The sequence below is a fragment of the Saprolegnia parasitica genome (genome assembly GCF_000151545.1).
Source record: "Saprolegnia parasitica CBS 223.65 unplaced genomic scaffold supercont2.101, whole genome shotgun sequence".
NCBI classification, from domain to species: Eukaryota; Oomycota; class Saprolegniomycetes; order Saprolegniales; family Saprolegniaceae; genus Saprolegnia; species Saprolegnia parasitica.
This window is the reverse complement of record NW_012156495.1, coordinates 49,686-77,225: the sequence shown is the minus strand read 5'-3', so window position 1 is coordinate 77,225 and position 27,540 is coordinate 49,686. Positions and strand designations below refer to the sequence as shown.

The window sequence follows — 27,540 nt, the reverse complement described above, 5'->3', positions numbered from 1 at the left end:
GTGTCCCATCCACGACGCACCACGGACTTGGATTTTGTGCAGAAGCAGAGGGTGATCGGTCGGGCCCCGGGGCACAAATCAATTTTGGCCCGAGCCCGAGGCAATGACGACGGACGTAAGCGGCAAGGCGATCTCGGGATGGCTCTTCCGGCGCACGACGACGGGCTTCTTCAACATGAAGGGCACGGGCGACTGGGGCCGTGTGTGGTGCGAGTTCGAGTACGCGACTGGCGTCTTTTCCGTGTACCTTGACGGGCAGAAGCACCGCCGGCTCTTGAGCTGGAAGGTGCTGCAATGCTCGATCCAGCACGTGCGCAACGACGGCCGGTACTGCATCGAGCTCGAGTTCGTTCAGCAAAAGAAGAAGGAGACGCTGTCGTCGGCGCCCGAGAGCCACGACATTGAGTGGTGGTTTGATGTGCTCACAACGTCCAAGCTCGCGCTCGCCGAGGGCCGCGTGCCCAACGCGCGCCTCCTCGTGCGCACGCCACCGACGACGCTGCCAGTCAAGATCGCGCCCGAGTACGAGAAGCGCGGTAAGGCGCGGACGCCGGCCAAGCCCGCGCTCCGCCGTCGCCAGCCGCGCCTCACGACCAACCTCTCGCGCTTTGAGCGCATCACGGTGTACGAGACACAGACGCACTTTTACGTCGTCGGCTCGGACCGCACGTACTCGCGCTTCCGCCTCTTCTCCCTCGACCGCCTCGAGGACGCGCCGTCGTCGCTTGACGCGATCTTCAAGGAAGACCCGACGGTCTACAGCTGGGAAGAGATGGAGGCGCTCTTGCAAGGCCTCGACACGGAGGCGCGCGCGGCGACCAAGTACGGCCTCGTCCGCGCCTTCTCGGCCGTCGCGATCGTTGGTTTTATCAAGTTTCTGCAAGGCTACTACCTCATCGTGGTCACGCAGCGCCGCAAGATTGGGTGCATTGGCGGCCACTTCATCTACGCGATCCAGGCGACGCAGTGCCTCCCGATTCGCCGACCCAAGTCGGACGGGTCGTCCTGGACGTGGGTCTCGCGCTGGCTCAACCCGAGCCCGATCGAGGACGCCGAGGCGCGGTACCTCGGGCTCTTCCACTTTGTGGATTTGACCAAGGACTTTTACTACAGCTACACGTACGACCTCACGCACACGCTGCAGCACAACATGACGACGGACCAGACCAAGTCGCTCGACATGTACGACTGGCCATTATTTCCGGATCGTAGTATTGATGGTGCACTAGGTTTGAGTGGAACCACCACCTCAACAAGGAGTTCACGGCGGCCCTCTCGTCACCGGCGAGCGCCGAGTGGGTCCAGCCGCTCCTTCTCGGCTTTTACGAGCAGCGCAAGTGCTCGCTTTTTGGCCGGCTCATTTCGGTCATCGTGCTCGCGCGGCGGTCGCGCCATTTCGCCGGCACGCGCTACCTCAAGCGCGGCGTGCGTAGCCAATCAAGAACGTGGAGATGTCATGCTGACACATGGCTAGATCGCCGACACGGGCAAGGTTGCCAACGATGTCGAGACGGAGCAGATCATCGAGGACGAAAACACGCACGGCAAGTTTAGCGCGTTCGTCCAGTACCGTGGCTCGATCCCGATTTTTGGGCCCAAGAAACCAGCGTGACGATTCCAAAGCCACCGATCCAGCGTACGCCGCATCTCTTCCATCCACTGGATATTTGATTGATACCGGTAGTCAACCGCATTGATCCGTCGTACGCCGCGACCCAAGCGCACTTCGTGGATCTCTTTGAGCGCTACGGGTCGCCGACGCTGGTCCTGAACCTCGTCAAGCAGCACGAAAAGGTGCAGCGCGAAATGATTGTCGGCACGGGCTTCAAGAGCGCGGTCGAGTACATCAACACGTTCATTCCGCACGAGCACAAGCTGCGCTACGTCGCGCTCGACTACTCGCGCCTGAGCAAGATGCGCGTCGAGCAAGGCTCTCGCGTTGAAGCCGTGCGCCAAGCCCTCGACAAGGTCGGCACGTGGGCACTCGACCAAACGGGCTTTTTCTGCTCGGCCCCCAAGCGCCACCTGGGCTCGGGTACGACATCTCGTCGAGGCAGCTGCTCATGCTGTCTAGGTGCCAACAAGCGCACGGCCCGTCGCGCGTCGCCCGCGCGGCCCCCGTCTTCCTATGGCGTACGATGATCAGCGTCCATCGCCACGTGATGAATGAGGTGTTTTGTGTGTAGCCGGCACCACCCGTCTCATCAGGCACCGAGCGGCCGTCCAGTCCGACGATTCCGCGCGACTCGGGCGACTGGCTCGAGCAGCACGGAGTGCTCCGCACCAACTGCATCGACTGCCTCGATCGCACCAACGTGGCCCAGTTTAGCGTTGCGATGCGGGTGATTATTGTCTCTTCGCAGTGCGGAAACCGATGTAAAAGCCTGTGCACGGTAGGCCCTCGGCCAACAGCTCTACGCGATGGGCATTCGCAACACGCCGCACCTCGAGACGTCGTCGCCGATTTTGGCCGAGCTCACGCGCATGTTTGGGCGCATGGGCGACATCATCTCGATGCAGTACGGCGGGTCGGAGGCCAACAAGAAGGTTGCGCCGTCGAAAGATACGATCAAGCACTGGGAGCTGCTCACGTCGATTCGTCGCTACTACAGCAATGCCTTTACGGACATGGCCAAGCAGGACGCGATCAACCTCTTCCTTGGCAACTTTGTGCCGCGCGCGTCCGAGCCGCCGCTCTGGGAGCTCGAGAGCGACTACTATCTGCACAATTTTCAGGTCGAGCGTCCGCTGGCGCTGCCCGACATGGGGCCCTTCCACCGCATCCACAACCTCGTCGCACTCAAGCGCAGCCACGGTCCGAGCTCCAAGGCCGAGTACCTCCGCCTCCGCGCGTCGCTGCTCAACGAAACGTGGTGGAAGTCGGCGGTCGAGGCGTTTGACGCGCCAAAGTTCTTTACCGACAAGCTCCTCCTTCCGAGCCCCGCCCACGGGGATGGCAAGCCGCTGCTCATGCGCAAGAGTAGCGCGACGAGCTCGGCCGTGCTCGAAGACTCGACGCTTTCGGAAAAGTCGCTCTTGTGGATGCAGACGCAGGACAAGGAAGAGTTCTTCTCGTTTGACGCGGCGCTCGCGTCGTCGTTCATGCTCCCGATCGCCATGAAGGAGCACGACCCGCACACGTTTTCGACGCCGCCACCGCCGCCGTCGTCGTCGAGCGTCCAAATCGGATCCAACAGCCTCACGCGCCAAGTGCGGTCCATGTCGGCGCCCGAAGAGACGCTCCAAGATGTCTCAAGCGGCTCGTCGCTCAAGCGCAGCCTTAGCAACATGCGGCTGCAAGAGCTGCTTCGAAAAGAGAGCGGCAACACGCTTGACGACGCCAAGGCCGCGCTCTTGCTGCCCCCGATGCTCGACGCGCCGCCGCTCGACATTGAAGAGTACGCGGCGTCGCGCGGCCTCAAGCGCGTGTACGTGGGTGCGGCCATGGGCGCGTCGTCGTCCGACCCGATCTATGACCGATACGTCGAGTCGGGCGAGAGCCTCTCGTTCTGGGAGAAGGAGGCGAAGAACGTCAAGTCGGACTTTATCTTGTACCTGCGCGACGCCTCGATTGACGTCGACGATGTCGGCGCTGTCTTTGAAGCCGCGGTGCGAGGCGGCTGCACGTACAAGATCCAATCCGGTGTCTACGCGGGCTTGGAGCAGCACGTCAAGGCACGCGGTCTCCTCTCGAAAAAGTTTTTCAAGAACGAGAAGGACCGCCAGTTCATCTGCAACGCGCTCGACGACGCGCAGCTCTGCGAGATGCACCCCGCGCCGCCGTCCGATATGGAGCTCTACGCGTCGTTCTTTGACGAGGTCGCGTCGACGCCGCTCTTGCCGCGCCTCACTGTCGGCGACCAGTCAATTGCGTCCTCGGGCTTTGAGCTGGATGCCACCCTCGAGGCCGAGAAGCTCAAGGCCGGCAGCGTCGTCGAAGAGTTCATTGATTGCAACGCCGTCGCAGACGACGTGCGCAAGAGCATGGCGACGCTCGTCTTCGTGAAAAAATAGGCCATCTACTTGTCACCTACATACACATACTTAGTCCATGTACATTCTTGCGCACGACGTAGTCGATTAGTATACTAACTCGAGTCGATCCCAGGACAGTAGATGCTGTCTATACCCGCCTCGTAACCCGACTTGAACGCCAAGCACCTTGCCCTCTCGACGTACCAAGTCGCTCACTTGTGCCACTGCAAATCGTGTCCAGTCGATCGTCTTCGGCCAAACACGAGTCGATCTTTCGATTGAACGCTAGTCGTTTATGTACTATTTATTAGTCGTTCCAGTCGTCGACTAGGGTAGCTGGTGTATCTTTTTTCCAAGCGACGCCGCCGACATGTCGTTCCGCGAGCTGCGCAACCTGACGGAGATGATGCGGGCGCTGGGGTATCCGCGGCCCGTGTCGGTGGAGAACTTCCGGACGCCCAACTTTGAGCTTGTCTCGGACCTGCTCTACTGGATGGCGAAGAAGTACGACCCGAGCTCGAGCGTCACGGAAGAGATCGACACGGAGGAAGACCGCATTGCGTTCCTGACGTCGGTCACGTCCGAGTTCTTCAACAAGGCGCGCATCCGCCTCAACCCGAAGAAGCTCTACGCGGCCGACGGCTTCGCGGTCAAGGAGCTCCTCAAGGTCGCCAAAGTGCTCTACGAAGCGTCGCGCATCGACCCGTCGAGCCTCGAGACCGACGACGACGATCTCTCGACCAAGAGCCTCCTCGGCTCCAAGCTCAAGGACGCCAAGGCCACGCGCGCCCTCTCGGCCGAGATCACCGACTGCGGCGCCAAGCTCTTTGACCTGCTCGAGAACGAGCTCGACGTCCGCGAAGCGCGCTCGAACGCCCTCCGGTTCCTCGACACGGTCTCGTCCAACCTCGAGGCGACGCCGAGCACAAGTTTCTGGAGAAATCCATCAAAGAGCTCATTGCTGGCGTGTCGGAGAACGTCGAGAGCATGGAGCGGCAGTGCGCCGAGCTGGACGCGGAAGAGAAGGCGCTGAGCGCCAAGATCAAGAAGGCCCAAGGGGACCTCGAGCGCAGCGAGAAGCGGCTCAAGTCGCTCCAGAACGTCCGCCCAGCTTTTATGGACGAGTACGAAAAGCTCGAGAAGGAGCTCGAGCGCCAGTACGCGATCTACTGCGAGCGCTTCCGCAACCTCGACTACCTCCAGCGCGAGCTCGACTTGCACAACGACCGCGAGCTCAAGAAGCTACAAGAGAACGACCGGACGCTCAAGAAAATGCAGAAAAAGTTCCGCGACGACGAACTCGCGATCCTGCGGGGCGAACAAGAGGAGCCCGGCGACGCACCACTGCCGAGCTCGGACCACGACACGAAAAGCAACCAGCAGCAGCAAAGCTCCATGTCCAAGGCGAGCAAGGACCAGCCGGACGGTCGGCGCAAGAGTAAGGCGAATGCCAATGTCAACTCGTCCGAGAGCGAAGACGAGAGTGAAGACGATGAGAGCGAAGACGACGACGATGTGCCTGCCGCCGTTACCAAGTCGTCGGCGGCGGCCAAGGCGACCAAAGGCTCGGAGGACGACGAGAGCGAGGATGAAGTCTCGGTAGCCGACTCGATCGACAACGACGACGAGTCCGGTTCGGGCTCGGAGGTCGAGTCGAACGGCTCCAAGTCGGGCTCGGGCGCGTCCGAGTCGGGCTCCGAGTCGGACCCTGACTTTTAGATACCCACGAAAGATACGTAACTCTGTGTATAAGAAATCAGTCCGATCTACGTTCGATTACGCAAGGGAATTCGACGCTTTCGTCGCATGGTTGACAATGGTGGACCAGTTGCGTGGGTACAGGACGATGCCAGTCAGCGTCAGCGCCGAGAAGGAGACACCGGCTGCAAGACCGACCCAAAGACCGGCGACCCCAACAGCGTAGTAGAGCCCGACAAGTGCAGCCAGCGGGACGCCAACGACATAGTAAGCAAGCAGGCTGACGTAGACACCTAGTCGATCCAAGTAGTACAATAATGTCATGGCCGCGCACGACGATGTTACCAAGGTGCTGCTTGCCCATGGCACGTAGAATGCCCTTGGCCGTGCAGTTGACGCCATCGAGCACCTCGAAAATCGCTAGCACCAGCAGCGTGTGCTGCGCTTGCCTACGAGCGTAGTATGCATCAACGACGCATATTCCTCCAGTGGCGTACGCGATTGTTCTTGGGTCGTTGACGATCCACTTTGGGATGTAGGCCCGAGCCGCCACGAGCACGAGAGCTACACGATTGATACTGATACATTGATACAAAAGGTATGTAGTGACGCACCGACGAGCACACCAGTGGCCGCTGTGAGCCCGAGACCGAGTGCCGACATGTGCTTGGCGTGTGTGACGTTGTCGGCGCCAATCAGCTGCCCAACGCGGACACCCGTGGCTACCGAGACACCGAGAAAGATGCTGTAGACCGATGACGAGACGTTGGCGACGATCTAGACGAACTAATAGTGAGCAGGATGAATACACGAGGAGCTTCTTGTACGGCGTGGACGCTAATGGCCACCGCAGGATGGACGAGCATGCCCGCGAAGAGCGCCATGAGCTCGAACGCCCACCACTCCATGAGCATCATCGCCATGCCTAAACGAGCTTGGATATGTCTATTTGTATATACAGTCAGTACCTGCGGCACCGAGCTGCAAGAAAGCAGGCGCGTGCATGCTTGCTTGTCGCCAACTCGTGGTTTCCAGCGCCCACGAGCGGTGCGCAGACGAGACGCAGAGGTACAGTAGCGTGAGGAGCGCGAGGCTCCAATAAGAGACAAGCCAGGCGAATGCGGCGCCGTAGAAACCTAGCTCACTCTTCATCAATATACTACCACATTGTTTGTTGATTGGACGTACCCAGGGACGAGTGGTAGCAAAGGATGTACGCAAGCGCAACGTAGATGCCATTGCTGAGAAGCGCAATGTGCACCATCGGCGACGCAATGTTCTGCGCCAGTAGCGTGCGCTTGGCGAGCTCATAGAGAAAGAGTCCGGGGAGGCCGAAGATCGTGATGCGGGAGTAGGCGCCAGCGAGGGAGGCCACTCTGGCGTCCTGCCCGAGCATCTCCAGGATACTTTGAGCGTTGACATTGATGAGGACCATCAACACATATGCAGCTCTACATATACGAGCGACGGTCGACCGCAAAAGAAATGAAGTGTATAGGTACCCGACGACGAGTACACCCGTGCGCAGGTGGAGTCCGAGCAGCTCTGGTTTTTTGGCGCCAACGGCTTGCGAACTCAGTGTGTCCATGGCCGAGATGAGCCCGTTACCGACCGAAATCCCCGTCACTGTCGTGAGCTATCGAGAAATCTCAAGACGTATAGATCTTTGTAGGTGCTGCACCATTGTCGAGAGGGCGGCGGCGCTAACGTAGTCTTGGACCTCTGGCACTTCCAGGTGGCCGAGAATGGCCAGCGCCAGCAGCGTTGGAAGACTCTCCAGCACAAACGTTGCCATCTAGGAGCAAGAATATATCTTGATTGGACGAGGGATATTTCGATTACCAAGGGCAGCGCCATGCGCATCACGCCGAGTCCTTCCGCCCACGAATTGAAGGCAGGCTCGAGGAGCGGCGTCGACTCGATTGTCGGCATGGCAGCGCGTTGCAGTGTGCGTGCCAAAGATCGCACTCGGCCACTCGTGCATGTTGCCTCGAGACCACGCGCATTGTTCGCGGAATGGTGCCCCTGGTGTGGTGATCGGCAATGCTCCACGTCATGAGCGCAGATTGGCTAGACGCACGCCACTCGAATTCCGGATACGCGACAAGGAAACCGGCCATACGCGTCACCCCGCCTCAGTCCAAGCTCGAGGGACCGCGTTAAAACCCGTTGCTCGCACTTGTCGCGGTGGTTAAAGTACGTTAAACGAAACACTCAACGTTAAACCTACGAATGAAGCAGATGTGCGCTGGGGATTGCACTCCGTATCCAAACGTAGCGTTCGGTACTGTCTTGCTCTTCATATGCGCATGGTAGAGGCCCTTTGGTGAAGTGTTTTTATCCTCTGCATGGTTGAAAGTGCGGTGTTTCTAGCCTCGATGCTTCTTACACTCGATATGCGGGAAAAGAAACACCCCGCTACAAACCGAACTTATACCGTCCGTTCTTCTTGTTCCAAGGATCCCCAACATCCCTGGGCGTCTCGACAGCAGTACCTTCAGCACTTGGCCATGAAGCCGTCGTACGCTCCGCTTGGCCGGCACGAGGCCGCGCGCCCGCAGTACGAGAGCGTCGACTTTGTCCCGTACGACTCGCCGGGCCATTTGCACTCGCCTGCGTGCTACAGCGATGGCAACTGCCAGGAGTGCCAGCTGCAGCAGTACCCGCGGCCCACAACGGCCACGTCGCTCATTTCGTCGTTCCTTGGCCACGAGACGACGAGCGCGTTCCTGAAGTGGTGCCTCAGCTTTGTCATTGGCGTCATCACGGCCTACATTGCCATCTTCATCTCGACCGGGACAGGCTCGATCGTCAACTGGAAGTACACGCAGCTGAAAGGCGTCCTCGGTAGCCATACCTCGACGACATGGCGCTCATAGCACATGCGTGTAGAGCACGAAAAGAGTGGGCTAACATATACCGGCGCCGGGCTCCTCTTCCTCGTCCTCTTCAATGCGATGCTCGTGGGTGTTGCGAGCACGGTCATTCTGTACTTTGCGCCGTCCGCCGCCGGGTCGGGCATCCCTGAAACCAAGAGCACGCTCAACGGCGTCCTCGTCAAAGCGTGGATGAGCCCATCGACGCTCATCTGCAAGGTCCTCGTATCGATGAGAGCACCGCCATCGCTCACGCTCGCCCTCTGCTCGTAGACCATGGGCATCATGATGTCGGTGGGCGGCGGGCTACCGGTCGGCCGCGAAGGACCGCTCATTCACATGTACTCTCCTCTCTACGCTCTCTAGCCCCACATCCTCCTCATCATCGTGCTTAGTGGTGCGATCGTGGCCTCGACGTTGACGTCCAAGCGCACGTACCAGTGCTGGCAGTCGGCGCGGGTACACATCTATCTCCAGTCGATGCCTCCAACCCATCATGTCTGTAGATAACGCTGCTTCGTGAAAAGGACGTCCGGGACCTCGTCACGTGCGGTGCAGCGGCGGGCGTCGCGGCTGCATTTGGAGCGCCCATCGGTGGCGTTCTCTTTGCCCTAGAAGAAGGCGCGTCGTTCCTCTCGCCCAAGCTCATTTGGCGCGCGTTCTTTTGCGCGATGACGGCCGCCTTTGTCGGGTTTGGCACCAACGTCTTTGTCGGCGGCTCGTTCAACGAGGAGGCGAAGAAGTCGGTTCTCTTTTCGTTTGGCAAGATGTCGGACCCAAGTGTCGACCGCGCCGCGTACGTGCCGTACGAGCTTCTCGTGTTTGTGGGCATGGGCATTGCCGTACGAGAGCCCTGGATACCGTCGCTTGAGCGTGCTTGGATAGGGTGGAATCTGCGGCGCCATCTACACGCACCTCAACAACCTCCTCATGTTTCGCTGGAACTTGAAGAGTCTCAAGGCGCCTCTCAAGGTGCTGCACGTCGTGAGCCTCGGCGTTGGTGTCTCGTTCCTCTGGTTTGGCCTCGCCTTTGGCCTCGGGTCGTGCAAACCACTGCCGACGCCAATCGCGACAGCCCCCGAGAAGCTCGAGCTGCGGTCCGAGGTTCGTCACATGTCGCTTTTCAGTGTATTGACGCAAGCAATGTGGCGTAGCTGGTGCAGTTTTACTGTGGTCCAAACCAGTACAACGATCTTGCGAGTCTCTTCTTGACGTCGCCCGACACGGCGCTCAAGCAGGTACTGTCTCTTCTTTTGCGTCCTGGCGCCAACATTGATTGGTATCTAGCTCTTGCATTTTGGCGAAGTGGCGACCGCACCGTCCGACTTTACCGCGGCGTCGCTGCTGGCCTACGGCCTTTGCTACTTTCTCGTACATCCTCGGTTGCGTAAGCGATATGCTACATAACTGGTTAGGGCTCGGCACTGACGTTTGGGAGTGCCATCTCGGGCGGGGTCTTCATCCCGTGCATCCTCAGCGGCGCGGCGCTCGGACGTCTTTTTGGTGGCCTCGTACGCACGTCGTGGCTTGCGTTCAAACGACTGATGGCGTCGAGTTGTAGATGCAAACCGATGCCGTCAACTACATGCATTTAAGTACCTACTCGCTCGTGGGTGCGGCGGCGATGCTTGGCGGCGTGACGCGCATGACGATCTCGTTGACCATCATCCTTTTGGAAGCGACGGGTATTGTATCAACTTCGTATCAACGAGAACTCCATATGCGTGGTTAGGGGATCTGCAGTACGCACTGCCGCTCATGATGACGCTCATGTCGGCGCGCTGGGTCGGCAACTCGCTCAGCACAGTATTTTTATCAAGGGTTTGCGAGAGAGTCATGACACTGGATGTCCGTAGGGCTTGTACGACTTGCACATTCACGGGCGAGGCATCCCGTTCTTGGATTGGAGTCCGCCGTACGCGTTCGAAACCTTTACCGTGGCCCACGTGATGAAGGACGAACCTGTCTACCTTTCCAAGGTAGATACCATCGCGTAACGTCGCGCTCATGCGTCCTTTCTATAGCGCGAGACGGTCGGAACGCTCCTCAAGACGCTCATCGAATGCACGCACGACCATGCGTGGGCCGTTGTTGAAGAACCCGGGTCGCTCGTGCTTGTTGGCACATTGCAACGGTACCGCCTTGATACTTTGATGTTTTTAAAGAGGCTTCTAGGTCCACGCTGGGCGCGCTGCTTCTCGACAAGTCGGCGTGGCGGGACGAGCTCTTGCGCGGCTGTTTCGAAGCGGACGACCGAGAAGACTCGATCGAAGCCGCCGACTTTTCCAAGAACGATCGCGAGACCATCATCAACCTCGAGCGCTACATCAACCCGTCCCCGTTCTTGATTCCTGGTACCGGCCATAGAGGCGTGTCGAGGTCATATCTAATGCGTGTCTTCTAGTCGAAGCTTCGGCCGCCCAGGCATACCGCCTCTTCCGATCCCTTGGCCTCTCTTCCCTCTGCGTGGTACACAAAAATGTTCATTTGGAGAAGCTCTTATTCCATCGGATGGTAGGTGACCAAGTCGGGCGAGCTTGCAGGCCTTGTGACGCGCGACGAATTGTATCATTTCAGCCGCCAAGAGCATTAGACGCTCTCTTGATTAACGCTCAAAACATCTCCGTTCAACGCCCATCGGCGAGCATGCGCGAGGGCAAGAAGGAGAGCTATCGCCCGTCCTTTGGACGCCCCACTGGTCGCTGCAGCATCCAGGACCAACGCATCGGTCGGTCATGTTGGGTCACACCGCTGGTCCTTGGGCGCTCGGCAGGCAGGGAGGAGTCTGCGCGTGGGCAAAGATACTCGACGGCGCGGTTGACACGCGAAGGCGCGGGGAAACTTCGGGGGCGCAAAATAATGGCCAATCAGCGTCCGAATAAAATGCAAGGCCGCGACGCCCAAATGTGACGAGAGTCGATGGTTAGCTGGATTAAACTATGAGAGAGTGCGGAGAGTGAGAGTTTCATGGGGCGCGGGGTTCTTGGCCAGTAGACGAATTTATACAAGTCGAGAGCGATGGCCCGGAAGCGCAACAATCGCCGTGGCGACGACTCGGACGACGAGCCGGCGCCCGCCAAGGTCGTGGAAGAGACGCCCAAGGCCGGCAAGGGGAAGAAGGAGCCCAAGGGCAAGAAGGGCGGGAAGCGCCGGGGCGACGACTCGGACGACGAACCCGCGCCCAAGGTCGAAGAGGTCGACCCGTACGCCCAGGTGGCGGCGAGCATGGCCTCCAAGAAGAAGGACAAGAAGAAGGGCAAGAAGCAGGCTTCCTTTGCAGATGATGAGGACGACGAGGAAGAGAAGATCGTCGTCGAAGACGTCGAGGAGGACGAGGAAGACCCGTACCTTCAGGTCGCGGCGAGCATGAAGTCCAAGAAGAAGGACAAGAAGAAGGGCAAGAAGCAGGCGTCGTTTGAGGACGATGATGACGACGAGGAAGAGAAGATTGCCGTCGTGGAAGACATCGAGGAAGACGAGGAAGACCCATACCTCCAAGCCGCGGCGAGCATCAAGTCCAAGAAGAAGGACAAGAAGAAGGGCAAGAAGCAAGCGTTTGTCGAGGAGGAGGTCGAGGAAGAAGAGGTCGAGGCTGAGGAAGACGAGGTCTCGGTCGTCGCGGCCGAAGACGAGGCGGAAGACGAGGAAGATCCGTACGCTGCGGCTGCCGCGAGCATCGCGGCCAAGAAAAGCAGCAAGAAGAAGGACAAGAAGAAGGCGGCCATGATGGAAGAGCTCGCCAAGGCCGAAGCCGCCAAGGAGCAAGAGGAGGTCGCGGCCAAGAAGAAGGACAAGAAGAAGGACAAGAAGAAGGCCGCGCTCATCGCCGAGCTCGAAAAGACGGAGGAAGCCAACGCGGCCCACGACGAGGACAACGACAGCGAGGACAAGCCCAAGAAGGAAAAGAAGGAAAAGAAGGAGAAGAAGGACAAGAAGCTCAGCAACAAGGAGCGCCGCAAGCTCAAGGAAGAAGCCGAGGCCGTCGAGCGCGAGACCGAGTACCACCGCGCGGCCAACCCGCTCGACGGGCAGCAGTTTTCCGTGTCGCAGCAAGCGATCACCGAAGACGCCAACTGGGAGAACGCGACCGACATCCACATTGACAACTTTACCATCAACGCGCACAACAAGCTCCTCTTTGACAACGCGTCGCTGCACATCAACCATGGCGGCAAGTACGGTCTTGTCGGTCCCAACGGTCAGGGTAAGACGACGATTCTCAAGATGATTGCGCTCGGCGAGCTCGCATTCCGCCCAAGATCGACTGCTTGTACGTCGAGCAAGAAGTCGTCGCCGATGAAACGCGCGCTGTCGATGCCGTTCTCAAGGCCGATGCCGAGCGCTGGGCGCTTCTCGAAGAAGAAAAGAGCCTCTTGAAGAAGCTTGCAGAAGGCGAAAGCGAGCAGGCCGACCAGCGGTACGACGCAATCGACCGACGTTTACACCGAACACTCATGGCGTTGTGTCGCGTAGGTTGAACGAAGTGTACGAGCTCCTTGCGGGCATGAACGCCGCGGCTGCCGAAGCCCGCGCGCGTCGCATTCTCTTTGGTCTCGGCTTTGACTCGATGATGCAGGAGAAGTCGACCAAGGACTTCTCCGGTGGTTGGCGCATGCGTATCTCGCTTGCCAAGGCGCTGTACGTGGAACCGACGTTGCTCATGCTTGATGAACCGACGAACCACTTGGACCTCAACGCCGTCATTTGGCTTGACGACTACCTCCAAAAGTGGAAGAAGACGCTGCTGATTGTGTCGCACGACGCCGACTTTCTCAACTCGGTCTGCGGTGAAATCCTCCACCTCGACCAGAAGAAGCTCACGCCGTACCGCGGCAACTACGACATGTTCCGCGAGATGGAGGTCCAGAAGCGCAAGCAGGCCGAGAAGGCGTGGGAGAAGCAGCAGAAGCAGCTTCGCAACCTCAAGGCTTCGGGTACTTCGTCCAAGAAGGCGACGGATATTGTCAAGAAGCAGCGCGAGCCTGGTGCCCGTGCTGCCAAGAAGCAAGCCAAGTCGACCGTCGACTCGGCGCAGGATGGCGGTAACACGCTGACGCTTCTCGAGCGCCCGCGCGAGTACACGGTCAAGTTTTCGTTCAAGGAGATCACGCAGCTGTCGCCGCCTATCCTCGAAGTGCGCGAAGTGAGCTGGAAGTACGGCAACGCCCCGTACTTGTTCAAGAACGTTGACTTTGGTATCGACACGGACTCGCGCGTCTGTATTGTCGGCCCCAACGGTGTCGGCAAGTCGACCCTGCTCAAGATCATCACGGGCGACCTGAACCCTGAGGAAGGCGAGGTCCGTCGCAACGGCCGCCTTCGTATGGGTGTGTACAACCAGCACTTTGTCGACAAGGTACTCCTCCTCCTGAAACATCACAAGATGTTGATGGCGATGTTGTAGCTGCCCATGGGTGAGACGCCGGTCGAGTACCTCCGCCGCCTCTTCCAGGACATTACGTACCAGGACGCGCGCAACTTGCTCGGCAAGGTCGGCTTGGAAGGCCACGCGCACGAGATTAAGAACCGTCTCCTTTCCGGCGGTCAGAAGGCGCGTGTTGTTCTCGCCGAACTCATCTTGCTCAACCCGCACGTGCTCGTGCTCGACGAACCGACCAACAACTTGGATATCGAGTCGATCGACGCCTTGTGCGAAGCGCTCAACCACTACGACGGCGGTGTCGTTGTCGTCACGCACGACGCGCGTCTCATTGAGGCCATTCGGTGTACGCTCTGGGTCGTGGACGACATGGACTGCGTCGCGTACCCGGGCACGTTCCATGAGTACAAGAACAGCATTCTCGAGGACATCATGAAGAAGGCCGAGAAGGAAGAGGAGCGCATCCACGACAACCAGTCCAAGAAGGCCGAGAAGCGCGCGCTCCAGTTTGCCAAGAAGGCCTAAGTGTTAAAGAAATCGATTTCATCCACCGTTACTTGGTCTGCGGCAACAGAGACAACATCGTCGCGAGCTCGGGCACGGGGCGCCGCGTCGTCACATACGATGCAAAGGCTGGCGCAGATAGCCCCGTCGACTCGGTCGTCGGCATCATGTCGTTGATCTGAAGCGTCAAGAGCGCGGGGTCGCTCGTGTACGGTGCTAGGATCCCTCGGAGGTCGCTTGGCGAGAGATCGCTCGAGCCCGGAGGCGTCTCCTTGTGGGCCATGAGCAGCAGCCACTTGTGGATTGCTAGGCGGCGTCATGAGCTCGCGACAAAAGGATGCGGCGTCTACCTAGGAGCTTGTCGGGCATCTTGTCGTTGGAAGAGAAGAGCTACGTCGATGCGATGTCGTCAAGATTGGACTCTGGGCGAATCACTTTCGTACCGTGTAGTGCTCGACGAACCGAGCAAACGATGGCTCGGTCGTGTTGGGCTCGATACACGAGCGAAGGAGCGCCGTGAGAATTCTACATCTGTGAGCTAACAAGCACACTACGTGTACTTGAACGTACGTCACATTGACATTTGAGTCGTGCATTTCCCTACAGCATAGAAAGGTGAGAGACGAGCTGGCGTAGATCCGAAGGCATACCCCTTGATCGCCGCTTGAAATCGCGCGTGTAGTTCATAGATTTTTCGAGAAGGGACTATGCACATGAATGGAATGCGGGACCTGGCGATATGTGGTGGCACGAACGATTGTACTTGGCTTGGAGCTCTTCGACCTCAAAGATGGTGCTCATGGTGCGACGTTTCGGCGCTTGGATCTTTTGGCACCTACCCATGCCGCGGTTGTTGCTGGTGCCGCCACGTATTCGAAGTTTAGCGAACTTCGATAGCCAATAATATCGCACATAATACTTCGACGAAGATTCGCGCACAACACCAATCAATCAAGCATCGATGATGCTTGCTACGCTTCGTCGCCGAGCGTTGCCGCTGACGCGCGCCGGGCGCCATGCTCCGCTGCGACCAGCCATGCGCGTCCATCGACTCCAGGCGCCAGCGCGCGAGTTTTCGGTCCTTACAGACCTGCTTGCCCGCCTACGCAGCTGGTGGCAGCCACCCTCGGTACGCCCAACCGATGCTTCCGCCAGCCTCATGTGCACTGTGTAGATTCCTGCGCCCACAGAGCCTAGCAGACGCATCGTCCTCTCGACAGGCCGCCGCAACGCCAAGACAGTCTGCTTGGTCGACGGCAACAACCTCCAGTACTTTGTGTTTGACCCAACATGCCCGATGACGCAGTACGTCCGACTTCAACGGTAGGCGTGAGCTTGCTCACACGCTCTTGATAGTAATGACGCTTACGTTGGCGCGACGGTGCGGTTCCTCCAGCGACTCCGCCACCTCGTCCTCACGCAGCAGCCGGACGGCATCGTCGTCTTCTTCGATACAAGCAAGATCACTGACCGGAAGAAGGAGAACCCAGCGTACAAGTCGGAGCGCAAGCCCATGGAGCCTCGACTTCGGCCGCAGTTCAAGCTCACGGTATGGCTTTGCGATCTCGAGTTGTTCGTTGCGCTCATTCCATGTGCCTAGACGGCGGCTCTGCGGGCGCTCAACCTTCCTATTGCCCGTGTGCCCGGCGTCGAGGCCGACGACCTCATCGCGTCGTACGCCAAGGCGTGCGTGGACCAAGGCTACAACGCGGTGATTGTATCAAACGACAACGACTTTCTCCAGCTCGTGCAAAGCTCGACCGTGACTGTCCTTAAGCCCTCGCGCAACCAAGTGCTGCGGGAGAAGGACGTCCGCGCCATGCTTCACGGCGGCAAGCCCGTCTTGCAACCCGATATTCGTGCGCTCTGTGGCGACCGGTGGGGCAAAACGCCGGGTCTTCCTGGCGGCCTCAATAGACGCCAAGCCGTCGAGCTTCTCGAATCCTCGGGCGGCCTCCTTCCGCTGCTTGACAACCTTGACAACGTACGGCTTTCCTGGATTGACTGCATCGTATCGATCACTAAGGTGGCGCGGTAGGTGGACAACGAGACTCTGCGCCAGCGACTGGCCAGCGCGGACGAGCTCCTCCGGACGTCGTATCGCATGACCAAGCTCGAGAACGACCTGGCACTACCGATTGCGCTCAGCGAGCTCCGCGTTGCGACTAATTTTGACGTGCTCGAGCCGCTTCTGGGCAAAGACGCTGTGCGGGTCGTCAATAGCTCGCTGTAATCCAGCGCGAAATTGCATTGATGTATGTATCGATATGTACCCTTGTGTGTATGTATCATCGAAGCCAAGATCCAGGGACGAACGAGGAATGCGGTGGCAGACCGTCGAGCCAGCGACAACAGGTGTATAAGGCCTCGGCTCCGTCGTCAGCCTCCTCCGCCTCGGGTGACTCAATAATTGTTTGCATGACCGAGGATAAGCTACGACGAGCAGGCTGCTACTTTGACGTTTCTTAGGACGCTGGTGACAATAACGATGCGCCGTTTTGCTCATGGGAAAGGTTGCGATGCCGAGGATGGACGGTCTTGATTGTCAGGACGACCGACGACGTCGGTGGAAGCTTAGTCCACTTCAAGAATTCCATTCTGAACTATTTTCACATTGCATCGCCTACAGCCATTCAAGTATGCTAAAATGTCGTTGTTGCTGCATCTGAAACCCGCTCCATCTCGGTCGGTCCATTGACGCCCTTGCCTGCAACTGGCCCGACTCTTCCCCATCGCAAAGCATCCAGCGAAAATGGCGCTTCTCCGGCTGTCTTCCTCGGTTCGCTCCGGTGCATTCTCGCATTGGATTGGTGGTTCGAAATCATCTCGCAGCCAATCGCAGCGTGTTCTGCGTACGCGCCCATCTGATTGGGTCTGGTTCGAATTGCCCATCCAGCGTCGCATTCGTTCGTTGTAATAAAAACTTGTCCATCGTGTCCAAAGTCCAGTTGGGATACAAATATCTATATCTATTTTTTTCAAATGTCAAATCTGGATATTTTATTCGTTTGCATACAAACATTCAGTTCCCTTGAATCCTGCCATTAAATACGACTTTGCATGGCACCACGAAAGATCGGTCATTTTGCCATTTGCGCTCATGTGTCCTCTGCGCTACATCCTGCTCCTCGTCTCGATCCTTATCGCGTGCATCGGGCTCTCGCAGGCCGCGCTCGAGTCGGACGACGACTACTCCTTGAAGAAGAAGAAGACGGACGACGAGGACGAAGTGGCGGACCGCAAGTCGACCTTCCAGACCGTCGTGGACATGCTCACAGGCCGGTACCTCCTCAACGCCTACTACGGCCGGACCCTCGCCGCCAACTAAGCCGCCAACTATTTTATGCCCGACAGCGCAAGTCCGTTGGCGCCCATTTTTGTATAGTAGTATTAGCCCCCGTGAAGTAAATTGACCACGCCATTTTGAGTCTTGGAACTGCTTGCATCGTCATTAGTTGCAGCTAGCCGCATACCGCGCATGGGAGGCTGCCGAAGACCGAGGCGCACGGCTCGTCTGAGTTGCCTCGGACGAACGTGCTTGTCCCACACGGCGTTGTTATCAGGTGTTCGACAAAAACTCGGTTGAAGCAACGCGTATTGCAGTTGCGTAGCCAGGCTGGTGAGAGGCTAGAAGGCGCCAACTACACGCCATGGCCGTGCAGAGGCGTTGTTAGTACGTGTTATCACATCTATGGGTTGTACAGGCGCGCTTACGCAGGGCAGTCGCCGGTCGCGCACGACCGCGTGACTTCCGGCGTCTTGACGGTCGTTGGTGTCACGGCCGTGAGCTCTTCGTCCTTGCGCATCTTGCTCTTTTGCGGGTCCGTGAGCTTGACAGCAAACGAGCCCGACTCGTTCTTCTTGCCTTGCACAATGTTGAAGAGCAGCATCGACTCGGCCTCGTCGATGCCCTTGACCATGGCCTGGATCGTCTCGGCGTCGGTCTCGGCGCGGTTCTCGGCAAAGTTGGCGCGGATGGCCTTGCGCGCTTCCGTGATGGCGTAGACGTCGCCGACGAAGGCCTTCTCGCTGGCGCGGACCAGGCGGCGGTAGCCCCAAAGGGCCTGGCTGCGAAGGCTCATCCTTGTAGCAGTGGTAAAAATAACTGGCCCAAGTTTTCAACTTGGACATTTGTCCTAATTAGGCTCGATTTCGGACTTCTCGTCGGTTCATAAAGTAGATTCGGCATATGCCACCTGTGCCTCTAGCCCCTCGTCCTCTGCCCGGAACAGGTTCTTCCAAGCAGCGTCTCATGCGCACCGAGGTGCCTTGGCATTCCCCTTGCTATAAAATACATCGCAACTCGAGCTATACTCTCAGGCTGTCATTTGCAAGGATGCTTATACCGGCACGTCCAACCGGAGACATGGAAGCGACGCTGGGGTCTGCATCTCCAGACTGTCTCGTTTTTAAAATGGCATATGCCGAATAACAGCAGACGTCATAGTTGACAACACTATTGTCATTTCAAAAGTGTTTATGGTGTAGGATTAGTGATACAGCTCTAGTGCCTCCGTGCAATCCGACGAGGTTTTGGAGACTGTGGATGTGTGTCTTCTTCTATAAGTACTGTACCCGGCAGCTTACGACCGCGTGGGGATGACAACGGGCGGCGTCGCGTCGTCAATCGAGTCGAGACGGTCTTGTTCGTCGACGTACGTCTCGTCGATTTGCTCGGCAATGATGCGCGTCACGACCGCGTTGCCCATAATGTTCATGTACGTAGCAAACCGGTCGAGGAGCACGTCCATGGCGACGATCCACACAAAGTTGGCCGGCGCGACGTCGCTCACGACCGAGTTCCAGACGGCCGTGACCCAAATGAGGCCGCCGTGCGGGATCGGCGAGATGTTCCAGGACGTGATCACGGACGCAAAGACGATCAAAATGACCTTGCCGATGCCGAGCCCAAACGCGTCGGCGCCGACGTCGTCGCTGGCCATTTGCGACTTCATCAAAAACACGGTGCACGCCGCGAGGTAAAAGGCCGCGCCGTCCATGTGGATACCGGTGGCCACCGGTGTCACGAAGCGCACGAGCTGCTGCGAGACGGTCCGCGTCGCATCGATGGCCTGGATGAGCATCGGTAGCGCCGCGAGCGACGCCGACGAGGCAAAGCCAAAGTGGAGCGGCTTCTTGATCGCAAACACGTAGGCGTAAAAGCTGCGGCGCGTCGTGAGAAAGCCAAACGTCGGTAGCACAATGTAGCAGTGGAGCAACGTGCCGGCGGCGAAGATGGCTGTGAGCGCGCCGATGGCTTGCGCCGCGGCCGAAAAGTTGCCAAAAAACGAGTTCTGACGCACAATGATCATGTGCAGCGCCTGGCGGTACGCGAGCGTGAGCGCGGCCTCGGCCGGCGACAGAATCGTGTCGGCGGTCGCGTTCGCCGCGGCTTTCGAGAAGGTTTGAACGTTGGGCAGCGGGTTCGTGTACGTCGGGTCTTCCGGCAGCACAAACGACGACGCGACAAGGAAGAGGACAGCGATGGGCACAAAGTTGATGACCCACCCAATCATGATGAGGAAGATCGAGTTGAGCTGCCGAAAGAGGTCCAAAATCGCGTGGTTCGAGTGCGAGATCTTGGCGAGGACGACACCGAGCGGCATCGCAAAGACGACGACGCTGACGAGCGCGCTGTCTTGGACGAACGCACCGACAAGGTTGTCGGCCACGAGTTCGTTCATGAGCGTGAAGAAGACTTGCTCCGGCCCTTGCGTCGTCGCGGTCACGCTCGACGCTTGCTGGTACACGGCGTTGGTGTCGTTGATTGAGAGCGTCGTCTCGCGCGCCATGCAGGCCATCTCGCCCGTCGACGTGACACCGACAAAGCCCGTGAGGTTGGTCGTCGGGCTCAACGGGCACCCCATGGTCATGGGAATCGACCCGTTGTTGGTTGTGCTGCCCGTGATGAGCGACGTCGACTTGGTGCGGTAGACGCTCTTGGGAAGGAGCGACGCGAGGAGGACACCTTCGATGGCGGCCAGCAGCGAGAGCGTCACGAAGAGAAAGACCATGCGCGACCCGACCATCTTGCTCTTGCTGAGCTGAAAGAGGTCGGCGATCCCGATAGTCACGTTGACAAAGATGAGCGGCACGACAAGGCACGAGAGCGCGCGGATGAGCATGTCGCCCGGCAGCTCGATCCAGTCGTTCCACATGGTTTTGGTCTCGAGGTTGGCTTGGTACGACGCGATTTCACGCAGGACGTCGGCCATCGGCATCGCGTCAATCGCATCGGGCGAGAGACTCTCGAGGCGCGTCGCTTGGTCGACGCCAAAGGCAAGAACGACGCCGAGAACGATGGCAATCACGAGCCCGGGGAGGCCAAAGTAAATCTTCTTGTAGCGCGCGCCTTCGATCGTCCAGAGGTACGCGTAGTACTCGTCGTTGCCTTCGTGGGGCTTGCCGTCAAACCCGTTCTCGCTCGAGAGCATGGCCACGTCGCCTTCGAGGTGCGGCACGTCCGGGATCGTCGCCGGCGGGTGGTGCTGGTTGCTGTGGATGCTACGCGGCTCGTTTGAGTGGCCGGATGAGATCGAGTCGGCGCTGGACGGGTGGCGACCGCCGTTGGTTGATGCCGGCGACGCGCGCCCGTGGCTGCTCACCCCGGGCGACGCGGTGGCCGTGCGCCGGAAGTCCGTGCGCGCCTCGTGGGGCGGCGTCGCCTGTGGACGCGCTGCCGCGCGAAAGTCTGTGCGCACCTCCGGGGCGAGTGGCGACGCGTTGGCGCCACGCCGAAAGTCGGTGCGGATCTCGCCGCGGTAGACGGGTGTTTTTCTTTTTTGGGCTGCGACGAGTTGCTCGACATGAACGCGTCGGATGCTGTCGGATGCGAAATGCGAAAGTGAACCTAACGCAACGAGACGGGGGCTCGTTCTCCATCTGGCGCTGCACCCGGCGCCACCCTGCGTCATCTCTACCAGTTACAGCCATCGCATACAACGGCAAGTGACGGAGAGGAGAGTCTATGCACAATGGAGAGTCGTTAATACCAGGTTGCCCCAGTTGTAGTGCCAGCCAAGGTCTTCTTCACGCTCCATCGTCAGTGTATTGTGATTTGGGCGTGTAGAGGCCCCTCGACCAGTTTGCAGTTGGTCGAGCAACTTTAAGTCTGGTACCGGTACGTTTGAAGTGTGTTGCATGGCAAGTGCAACAGTGGCTCGGAAACGAGAGTCGCAGCGGAGAGCCCAGTGGAAACTTAGATCGGCACGACGCGTGCGTTGCGAGCTACAAAATTCATGCGCTTGGTCGAATGAAATGCTAGCCGTCTCTTGTTCCTCTTACTTTGCTTGTCGTAGCCTAGCAATCTATCCAGGTCTTAAAAAGACTTTCCTTGGGTCTCTGAGAGTGAGCTCGTGGTGCTTTGCTCTCGCTTCAACTGTTCAGTAGTACCGCACACCGCAACAACCGTGGCGGTATTCGCTCGAGGGAAGCGATGGATGATGACCAAGAGAGTCTTGGTCAGGAGAGTGGAGGAGAGTGCAACAGCACCAGTTGCTCCGAGTCCCTTCGGACTGTGACAGGTCCCTCAGCGCAGTAGCCTCTCGCTTATAATGAAGGAAATGTACGTCTTTGGATACACCAATAAAGAAAGATTCCCTACATATATTTTTTTGTATGACGCAACAAGGGAACTATACCTGTCCTCGCAGGCGTGTGTTACTGTGCAGTGTTTGGCAGGTGCATCCATCACGTTGAAAGACACGCGAGGAAGCCTTGACGACTTGATTCTTCGCAATGAGGAAAAGCTATGAGCCCGTCGACTACCGCGATGGAGTACTTAGCCCGCCAACAGGCCGCCGTGTGGTGGTGATCCAAAAGTCGAGTTTTAATGTCCATAAGCTTGCCGTGATCTTACTCGGAAGGGCATCATCATGTGACAGACACCCGCAGTGCTCGAAAGAATAGTACCAACAGCAAGTCCACGGGCCAGCGGATCGTGGCATTGCGTAACGGGACAAGACGATCCCAACGCAGCGTGCACCTCTACACCGCGGGCGCTGCCTTCTACTCGTTGCAACGGCATCTAGCTGGAGCGCGTCGTTCCGTGCAGCGACATCGTCCCTGCTTGACGACGACGGCCACGCGTTTGGAGAAGAAGCAGACACATTGTCTTGTTCGCATTGAACCTGTAGACTGTCCATGCTCAAGCTGCATGTAAAATGCAGCTCGAGTATACATCCATGACCGACCGATAGCTCCCATGGGCAGCCGAAACCTTCAAGCAGCGGTCCTTATGAGAGGAGCTCAGCTCTGTTTTACGGTACTAGGACGCTACAGGAAATCTCGTGGTTGGGCACACAAGCCCATGTACGCAGACATACATTAAGGGGTAGTATCGTATTCCAATCAGGTTGATCGTACCATGACCTGGAGCGTCTGCATACTTTGCTTGAAATATTGGAGCTGCTTGAAGTACCGCCGAACGCCGTTGGCCGCTCGACGCGCCCGCTCGCGGGGATCCATGGCCACAACGTCCTCAATGGCTTCGCAAATGGCGCGGATCGGCACTTCAAAGACGATGTTTTGGCCCATCGTGGCCTTGTCCGGCCACGGCGTGATGCCGTGGATGAGAACACCCGAGTCGTCGTCCACAAACTCGTCCATCGGAGGCGCATCGGTTGTCACAACGAGGGCGCCGGCCGCTCGTGCTTGGTTGATGTAGTGACCGAATCTATCGTTCATACGCCATGAGCCCATTGCAGCCGATGTTACACGTACCCTTCCATCGCGCTCGGGCACACAATGACGGTGGCGTCGTGCAGAATCTTTGCAAACGCCATCGACGAGACGTACTGACCAAAGTGAAAATCGACGTTCGGCAGCGGGCTGCCGTGCCAAAGGTCGTTGTACGTGCCGTTGGACCAGTCGTCGCTCGAGTACTGATGCAGCACCGGGAACTCGGGGTGGGCTTTCCAGCAGTTGAGTATTCGCCCCGCGTTCTTGAACGGGCTCTTGCCGTTGGCGTGGACGACGCGGAGCTGACCAAAATCCTTGGGCCCCATGTGCTTGGTCGCGTTGCGCATCAAGACCGTTGCGTCACTCGTCGTGTGCTGGGTATAGAGCACCTTGGTGCCGCGCGGGTTGTTGTTGTTTTGGTTGTACCTACAACGCCAATCGTACTTGTTGAGGACTGGAAATGAAGATTCGCGTACCAGGCCCAGATGCGGTTGAACGCGTCGCGCGACTTGGCCAAAACAATGTCGACGCGGTGGTAGTGCGTCGGCGTTAACTCGCCCATTTCAACGTTGGGCATGAGCACAAGCTTTTTGGTCGATGGAAACGACGGCATTTTATGGACGTCTTCCCAATAGTGGTTCATGAAGAGGATCGCCGAGCGCGGGCAGAGCTCAAAGTACGTGCTTGCAGTCCCGTTCACGTCGAGAAACGTGGCTTCGAGGACCCATTTGGGAATGGCGCGCGACTGCAAGTGTAGCGTGTACACCATGGCGTCTTCGCAATACCCGTGGTCTCGGACCCCCGTGTTGAGGTAAACGTCGACATCCGGGCACTTGCGCAGCTCGGCCAAAATCGCGCTGTGCGGACTGTCGCGCCCAAGCAAGTCGCGCGTGCTGCGCGCGTGCCACGGAATGAGCACGTCGTCTTCTTTGCGGCAAAAGGCGTTCAAATTGATCAAGTGCAAGAGCTCGTCGTCATGGGCTGCGTGGAGTGCGTCAATGTCGGCGGCGGCGAGGGCACCGTGGGGTTCGAACCCCGACCGGACGTAGCTCGTGCGGACGCTCTGTGCGGTCAATGATACGCCCCTCGCCTCGAGCAGTAAGTGCAGAAGCGTGATGACTGCCAGCGCCAAGAAGGCCCACTTGGTCCACGCGTCGCTCGCCACCATATCGACCCGTTGGGCAGCGTTTTTTAAAATGTCGATGCGTTGTTTTGCCGCACCCGAGCAGTGACGTAGGACAATGTATCATGTAGTATATCCAACACGTCTTGTTGGAACCCATGGATTATACTTTTACGTACCCACTGATTATACCATGTCGTACCCATTGATTAGACCTGAACGAGAGTATCTACAAGGCAAGGGCTTCAAGAAATACAGATGTATGTAAACCTAGTCGCCTTTATTCATTAAAAATGGAGTTGGCGCCGAACGATCGTACCAAGCCGTTTCTGGACGTGCGCCACGTACGAGCCGCCTTGCATCGCATTGTTGTGGAGGGAATCGTTGTGGCAGTTCGTTGACCAACGTGGCAGTCGCCCCGATCCATCACTCGACATATGTTTCTACCGAGAAACGAGCCGAGACGCGCTTTCAAGTCCGGAATGCTCTGTCGGGCAAGCTTTCTAGAGTTCACACGGCGTCGCTCTATCCATAGCATTTCGCCCCAGGTGCGTTTGGAGCCAAATAAGTTATACAAACAGTTAGTCGCACACTATGAGTTTGGTTACGGCCGATGCAAAAGAACGGGCGTGCTGTCGTCGTCATTCGTATGTCCGAGTCGGTCTTGCTCGTCAACGTAGGTCTCGTCAATCTGCTCGGCGATGATGCGCGTCACAACCGCGTTCGAGAGAATGTTCATGTACGTCGCGAACCGATCGAGGAGGACGTCCATGGCGACGATCCACACAAAGTTGGCCGGCGGCACATCGCTCACGACCGCATTCCAGACCGCCATGAGACCGAGAAGACCTGCGTGCGGCACGGGCGAGACACTCCACGACGTAATGATGGACGTGAGCGTGATCATGACGGCCTTGCTGAGTGTCCACTCGACCAGTGTCGGCTGCGACTGGACGAGAAAGACCGAGCCCGCCGCAAGGTAGAACGCCGCGCCGTCCATGTGAATGCCGGTGGCGACAGGCACAACAAAGCGCGTGAGCTGCTGGGACACGCATCGCGTCCCGTCCATCGCTTGGATAAGCATCGGAAGGGCCGCAAGGGAACAGCTCGAGCCAAAGCCAAAGTTGAGCGGCTTCTTCAGCTGCAAAATGTATGGAATCGGGTTGCGGCGCGTGGATAAGAATGTGAGGAGCGGCAAGAAGACGTAGCAGTGCACGGCCGTGCCCGTCGCAAACACGGCGACGAGCGTCCCGATCGCACGCGCTGCGGCGCCGAAGTTTTCAAAGAACGAGTTTTGGCGCACAATGACGATCTTGAGGAGGCTACGGAGGTTGGCGAGCGTGGTCGCATCGAGCACAATCGTCGTTGTCGAGTCCCACGCCGCCGCCGGGACCGACGGTAGCTTGGCCGGGAACGTCGGGTCGTCGGGGAGAATGAAGGACGACGCGACGAGGAAGATGATGGCGATAGGCACAAAGTTGATGACCCACCCGACAAGAATGAGGAAGATCGCGTTGAGCTGCCGGAAGAAATCCAAGATCGGGTTGGTTGCTTGCCGGCGCGACGCGAGGGCAACGCCGATCGGGATCGAGAGAACCACGACGCTCAGCAGCGCACTCTCTTGCACGAACGCGCCGAGAAGATTGTCCGTGACAAGCTCGTCGGCGAGGTCAAACACCACTTGGCTTGTCGACTTGTGCGCGCCGTGCGATGAGCTCGATGCGCGCTCGTAGACATTGTTGACGTCGACAAGCTTGAGAAAGCTCTCGCGCGGGAGGCACGCCATGGTCCCGTCGCTGTCGACACCGAGGTAGTTGGTCGCGTTCACGCTCGGGTCGTTGTTGCACGCGAGCCGCGCCGGGATCGCGGTTCCGTTGCGGACGTTGGCGTCACCGAGAAGGGCAGTCGACTCGACGCGGAAGACGCTGGCGGGCACGATGGACGCCAAGCAGACACCGAGGATCGCCGACAGGATCGACGTGGTGAGAAAGAGCAGCACCATGCGCCAGCCGACCAGCGTCGCCTTGTGCAAGGCGACGAGGTCTGCGATCCCGACGGTCACGTTGACAAAGACGAGCGGCACGACAAGGCACGAGAGCGCGCGGATGAGGAGGTCTCCGGGCAGCTTGATCCAGTCGTACCACATCTTCCTCGTCGCCAAGTTGGTGACGACGGTGCGCAGCTGCGAAACAAGGTCGGCGGGCGCCATTGCGTCGACGGCGTCCACCGAGAGCGGCGACTCGTGCATAGCTTGATCAACGACGAATGCGAGCACAACACCGAGCACAATCGCAAGGAGGAGGCCCGTCATGCCAAAGTAGAGGCGCTTGAGACGCGACCCGTCGGTCGTCCAGAGGTGCGTGTAGTAATCATCGTGGTACTCGACCGGCTTGGGCTCGGACTCGCGTTCGTCCGAGAGCATCGCAACGTCCGTGTCGGGCAGACCGAGTGGGCGGTACGGGGCCGCTATGGTTTGGTGCCCGCTCGAGTGCGAGTCGGCCGTCGACGGATGGCGCGAGTGGACCGACGACGACGACGGAGATGGCCCCGTGCCCCGGCTCCGAGGCGACGCCGTCGCGTTGGCGTGACGCCGAAAGTCCGTCCGGAGCTCACCGGCAAACGCGGGTCGGCGCTGCGGTGTTGACTGACTGCTCATGTATGATCTCGCCTTGGGACAATGCAAAAGTGACCTCGTATTGCATGTAATACGAAGTGCGAATGGTTCGATCTGGTGATTGCTCGCTCTACATCTGGGTAGAATAGCCACGTAGCACATGCGAGCGCAACTGTTGCGAGTCCCACCGTGGCCAGTGTGGAAGCCACGAGGCTGCCAGAAGGCAGGCTGGCCAGAAGGCGCTAAGAATAGGCGGACCCAGTGGCGGACCCACAAGCAGTCGCTGGCGTATTGCGCTTGTAAGACACATGGCGACCCTATCCTAGCTCTCCCTTGCCTGTGTTTGTGAATATGACGCACCGTGGCCGCGTGAAGTTGCCGTTGGCGGTAAACCAGCTGGTTACGGAGTACAGGCGTATTCGCTCTTGCCGCCAGTTGTCGTACCGTTCTGCTTGAAGCAGAACCATACATTCCGCCACCAGTCAGTGCTCAAAGTACACGGGCATAAAACCAACACTAGCTCACAACGAAACTTGATGGAAAGTCATCTGTCGTCGTCATGCAGTGTACCGCTGCTGCTAGGAAACCAGCACAAGTGAGCCGTATCGCTGATAGAGCACGGAAACGACGCAGTAGAAACGACGCATGACTTGGCAAAAGCGAAATCAAAGGGGAAGGCACGACACTAACG

The 27,540-nt window shown here is 58.5% G+C and overlaps 12 protein-coding genes across 12 annotated transcripts; 6 read left to right on the top strand and 6 right to left on the bottom strand.

The window, feature by feature from the left end:
• Nucleotides 1-103: 103 nt before the first annotated feature.
• Nucleotides 104-4,054, top strand: SPRG_13688 (hypothetical protein; the record flags this gene model as incomplete). The annotated part of the gene is made up of 8 exons (XM_012352541.1): nt 104-1,182; nt 1,230-1,425; nt 1,475-1,566; nt 1,608-1,636; nt 1,685-2,035; nt 2,075-2,133; nt 2,187-2,342; nt 2,398-4,054. 8 exons carry the CDS (start codon nt 104-106, stop codon nt 4,012-4,014), a joined length of 3,579 nt encoding a protein of 1,192 aa, XP_012207931.1. The 3' UTR covers nt 4,015-4,054.
• Nucleotides 4,055-4,345: 291 nt separating this feature from the next.
• On the top strand, nt 4,346-5,694 carry SPRG_13687 (hypothetical protein; the record flags this gene model as incomplete). Its single annotated transcript, XM_012352540.1, has 2 exons — nt 4,346-4,870; nt 4,900-5,694. 2 exons carry the CDS (start codon nt 4,346-4,348, stop codon nt 5,692-5,694), a joined length of 1,320 nt encoding a protein of 439 aa, XP_012207930.1.
• Nucleotides 5,695-5,717: 23 nt separating this feature from the next.
• On the bottom strand, nt 5,718-7,603 carry SPRG_13686 (hypothetical protein). The gene is made up of 10 exons (XM_012352539.1): nt 7,516-7,603; nt 7,355-7,468; nt 7,176-7,309; nt 6,862-7,124; nt 6,642-6,809; nt 6,501-6,598; nt 6,288-6,450; nt 6,171-6,237; nt 6,019-6,122; nt 5,718-5,966 (listed from the first exon to the last, which is right to left on the bottom strand). Exons 1-10 carry the CDS (start codon nt 7,534-7,536, stop codon nt 5,752-5,754), a joined length of 1,347 nt encoding a protein of 448 aa, XP_012207929.1. The 5' UTR covers nt 7,537-7,603; the 3' UTR covers nt 5,718-5,751.
• Nucleotides 7,604-8,086: 483 nt separating this feature from the next.
• Nucleotides 8,087-11,186, top strand: SPRG_13685 (hypothetical protein). Its single transcript, XM_012352538.1, has 16 exons — nt 8,087-8,520; nt 8,566-8,768; nt 8,823-8,890; nt 8,945-9,008; nt 9,056-9,391; nt 9,435-9,653; nt 9,704-9,787; nt 9,837-9,920; nt 9,965-10,060; nt 10,111-10,234; nt 10,282-10,355; nt 10,406-10,528; nt 10,574-10,683; nt 10,725-10,903; nt 10,954-11,018; nt 11,068-11,186. Exons 1-16 carry the CDS (start codon nt 8,184-8,186, stop codon nt 11,140-11,142), a joined length of 2,241 nt encoding a protein of 746 aa, XP_012207928.1. The 5' UTR covers nt 8,087-8,183; the 3' UTR covers nt 11,143-11,186.
• A 381-nt stretch (nt 11,187-11,567) lies between these two features.
• Nucleotides 11,568-14,454, top strand: SPRG_13684 (hypothetical protein; the record flags this gene model as incomplete). The annotated part of the gene is made up of 4 exons (XM_012352537.1): nt 11,568-12,753; nt 12,792-12,966; nt 13,023-13,905; nt 13,954-14,454. 4 exons carry the CDS (start codon nt 11,568-11,570, stop codon nt 14,452-14,454), a joined length of 2,745 nt encoding a protein of 914 aa, XP_012207927.1.
• A 13-nt stretch (nt 14,455-14,467) lies between these two features.
• Nucleotides 14,468-15,292, bottom strand: SPRG_13683 (hypothetical protein). The gene is made up of 6 exons (XM_012352536.1): nt 15,189-15,292; nt 15,084-15,138; nt 15,004-15,033; nt 14,877-14,958; nt 14,784-14,823; nt 14,468-14,739 (listed from the first exon to the last, which is right to left on the bottom strand). The coding sequence occupies exons 1-6, from the start codon at nt 15,274-15,276 to the stop codon at nt 14,483-14,485; spliced, it is 552 nt and encodes a 183-aa protein (XP_012207926.1). The 5' UTR covers nt 15,277-15,292; the 3' UTR covers nt 14,468-14,482.
• A 74-nt stretch (nt 15,293-15,366) lies between these two features.
• SPRG_13682 (hypothetical protein) lies at nt 15,367-16,666 on the top strand (the record flags this gene model as incomplete). Its single annotated transcript, XM_012352535.1, has 5 exons — nt 15,367-15,562; nt 15,608-15,738; nt 15,790-15,982; nt 16,034-16,417; nt 16,472-16,666. Exons 1-5 carry the CDS (start codon nt 15,395-15,397, stop codon nt 16,664-16,666), a joined length of 1,071 nt encoding a protein of 356 aa, XP_012207925.1. The 5' UTR covers nt 15,367-15,394.
• Nucleotides 16,667-17,533: 867 nt separating this feature from the next.
• SPRG_13681 (hypothetical protein) lies at nt 17,534-17,761 on the top strand (the record flags this gene model as incomplete). The annotated part of the gene is made up of 2 exons (XM_012352534.1): nt 17,534-17,662; nt 17,690-17,761. 2 exons carry the CDS (start codon nt 17,534-17,536, stop codon nt 17,759-17,761), a joined length of 201 nt encoding a protein of 66 aa, XP_012207924.1.
• A 262-nt stretch (nt 17,762-18,023) lies between these two features.
• On the bottom strand, nt 18,024-18,539 carry SPRG_13680 (hypothetical protein). The gene has a single exon (XM_012352533.1). The coding sequence runs from the start codon at nt 18,513-18,515 to the stop codon at nt 18,144-18,146; it is 372 nt and encodes a 123-aa protein (XP_012207923.1). The 5' UTR covers nt 18,516-18,539; the 3' UTR covers nt 18,024-18,143.
• A 384-nt stretch (nt 18,540-18,923) lies between these two features.
• SPRG_13679 (hypothetical protein) lies at nt 18,924-21,266 on the bottom strand (the record flags this gene model as incomplete). The annotated part of the gene is made up of 2 exons (XM_012352532.1): nt 19,024-21,266; nt 18,924-19,002 (listed from the first exon to the last, which is right to left on the bottom strand). Exons 1-2 carry the CDS (start codon nt 20,865-20,867, stop codon nt 18,924-18,926), a joined length of 1,923 nt encoding a protein of 640 aa, XP_012207922.1. The 5' UTR covers nt 20,868-21,266.
• Nucleotides 21,267-22,782: 1,516 nt separating this feature from the next.
• On the bottom strand, nt 22,783-24,280 carry SPRG_13678 (hypothetical protein; the record flags this gene model as incomplete). The annotated part of the gene is made up of 3 exons (XM_012352531.1): nt 22,783-23,107; nt 23,155-23,538; nt 23,589-24,280. The coding sequence occupies 3 exons, from the start codon at nt 24,278-24,280 to the stop codon at nt 22,783-22,785; spliced, it is 1,401 nt and encodes a 466-aa protein (XP_012207921.1).
• Nucleotides 24,281-24,839: 559 nt separating this feature from the next.
• Nucleotides 24,840-26,936, bottom strand: SPRG_13677 (hypothetical protein; the record flags this gene model as incomplete). Its single annotated transcript, XM_012352530.1, has 1 exon — nt 24,840-26,936. The coding sequence occupies exon 1, from the start codon at nt 26,889-26,891 to the stop codon at nt 24,840-24,842; it is 2,052 nt and encodes a 683-aa protein (XP_012207920.1). The 5' UTR covers nt 26,892-26,936.
• Between the last annotated feature and the right edge of the window lie 604 nt (nt 26,937-27,540).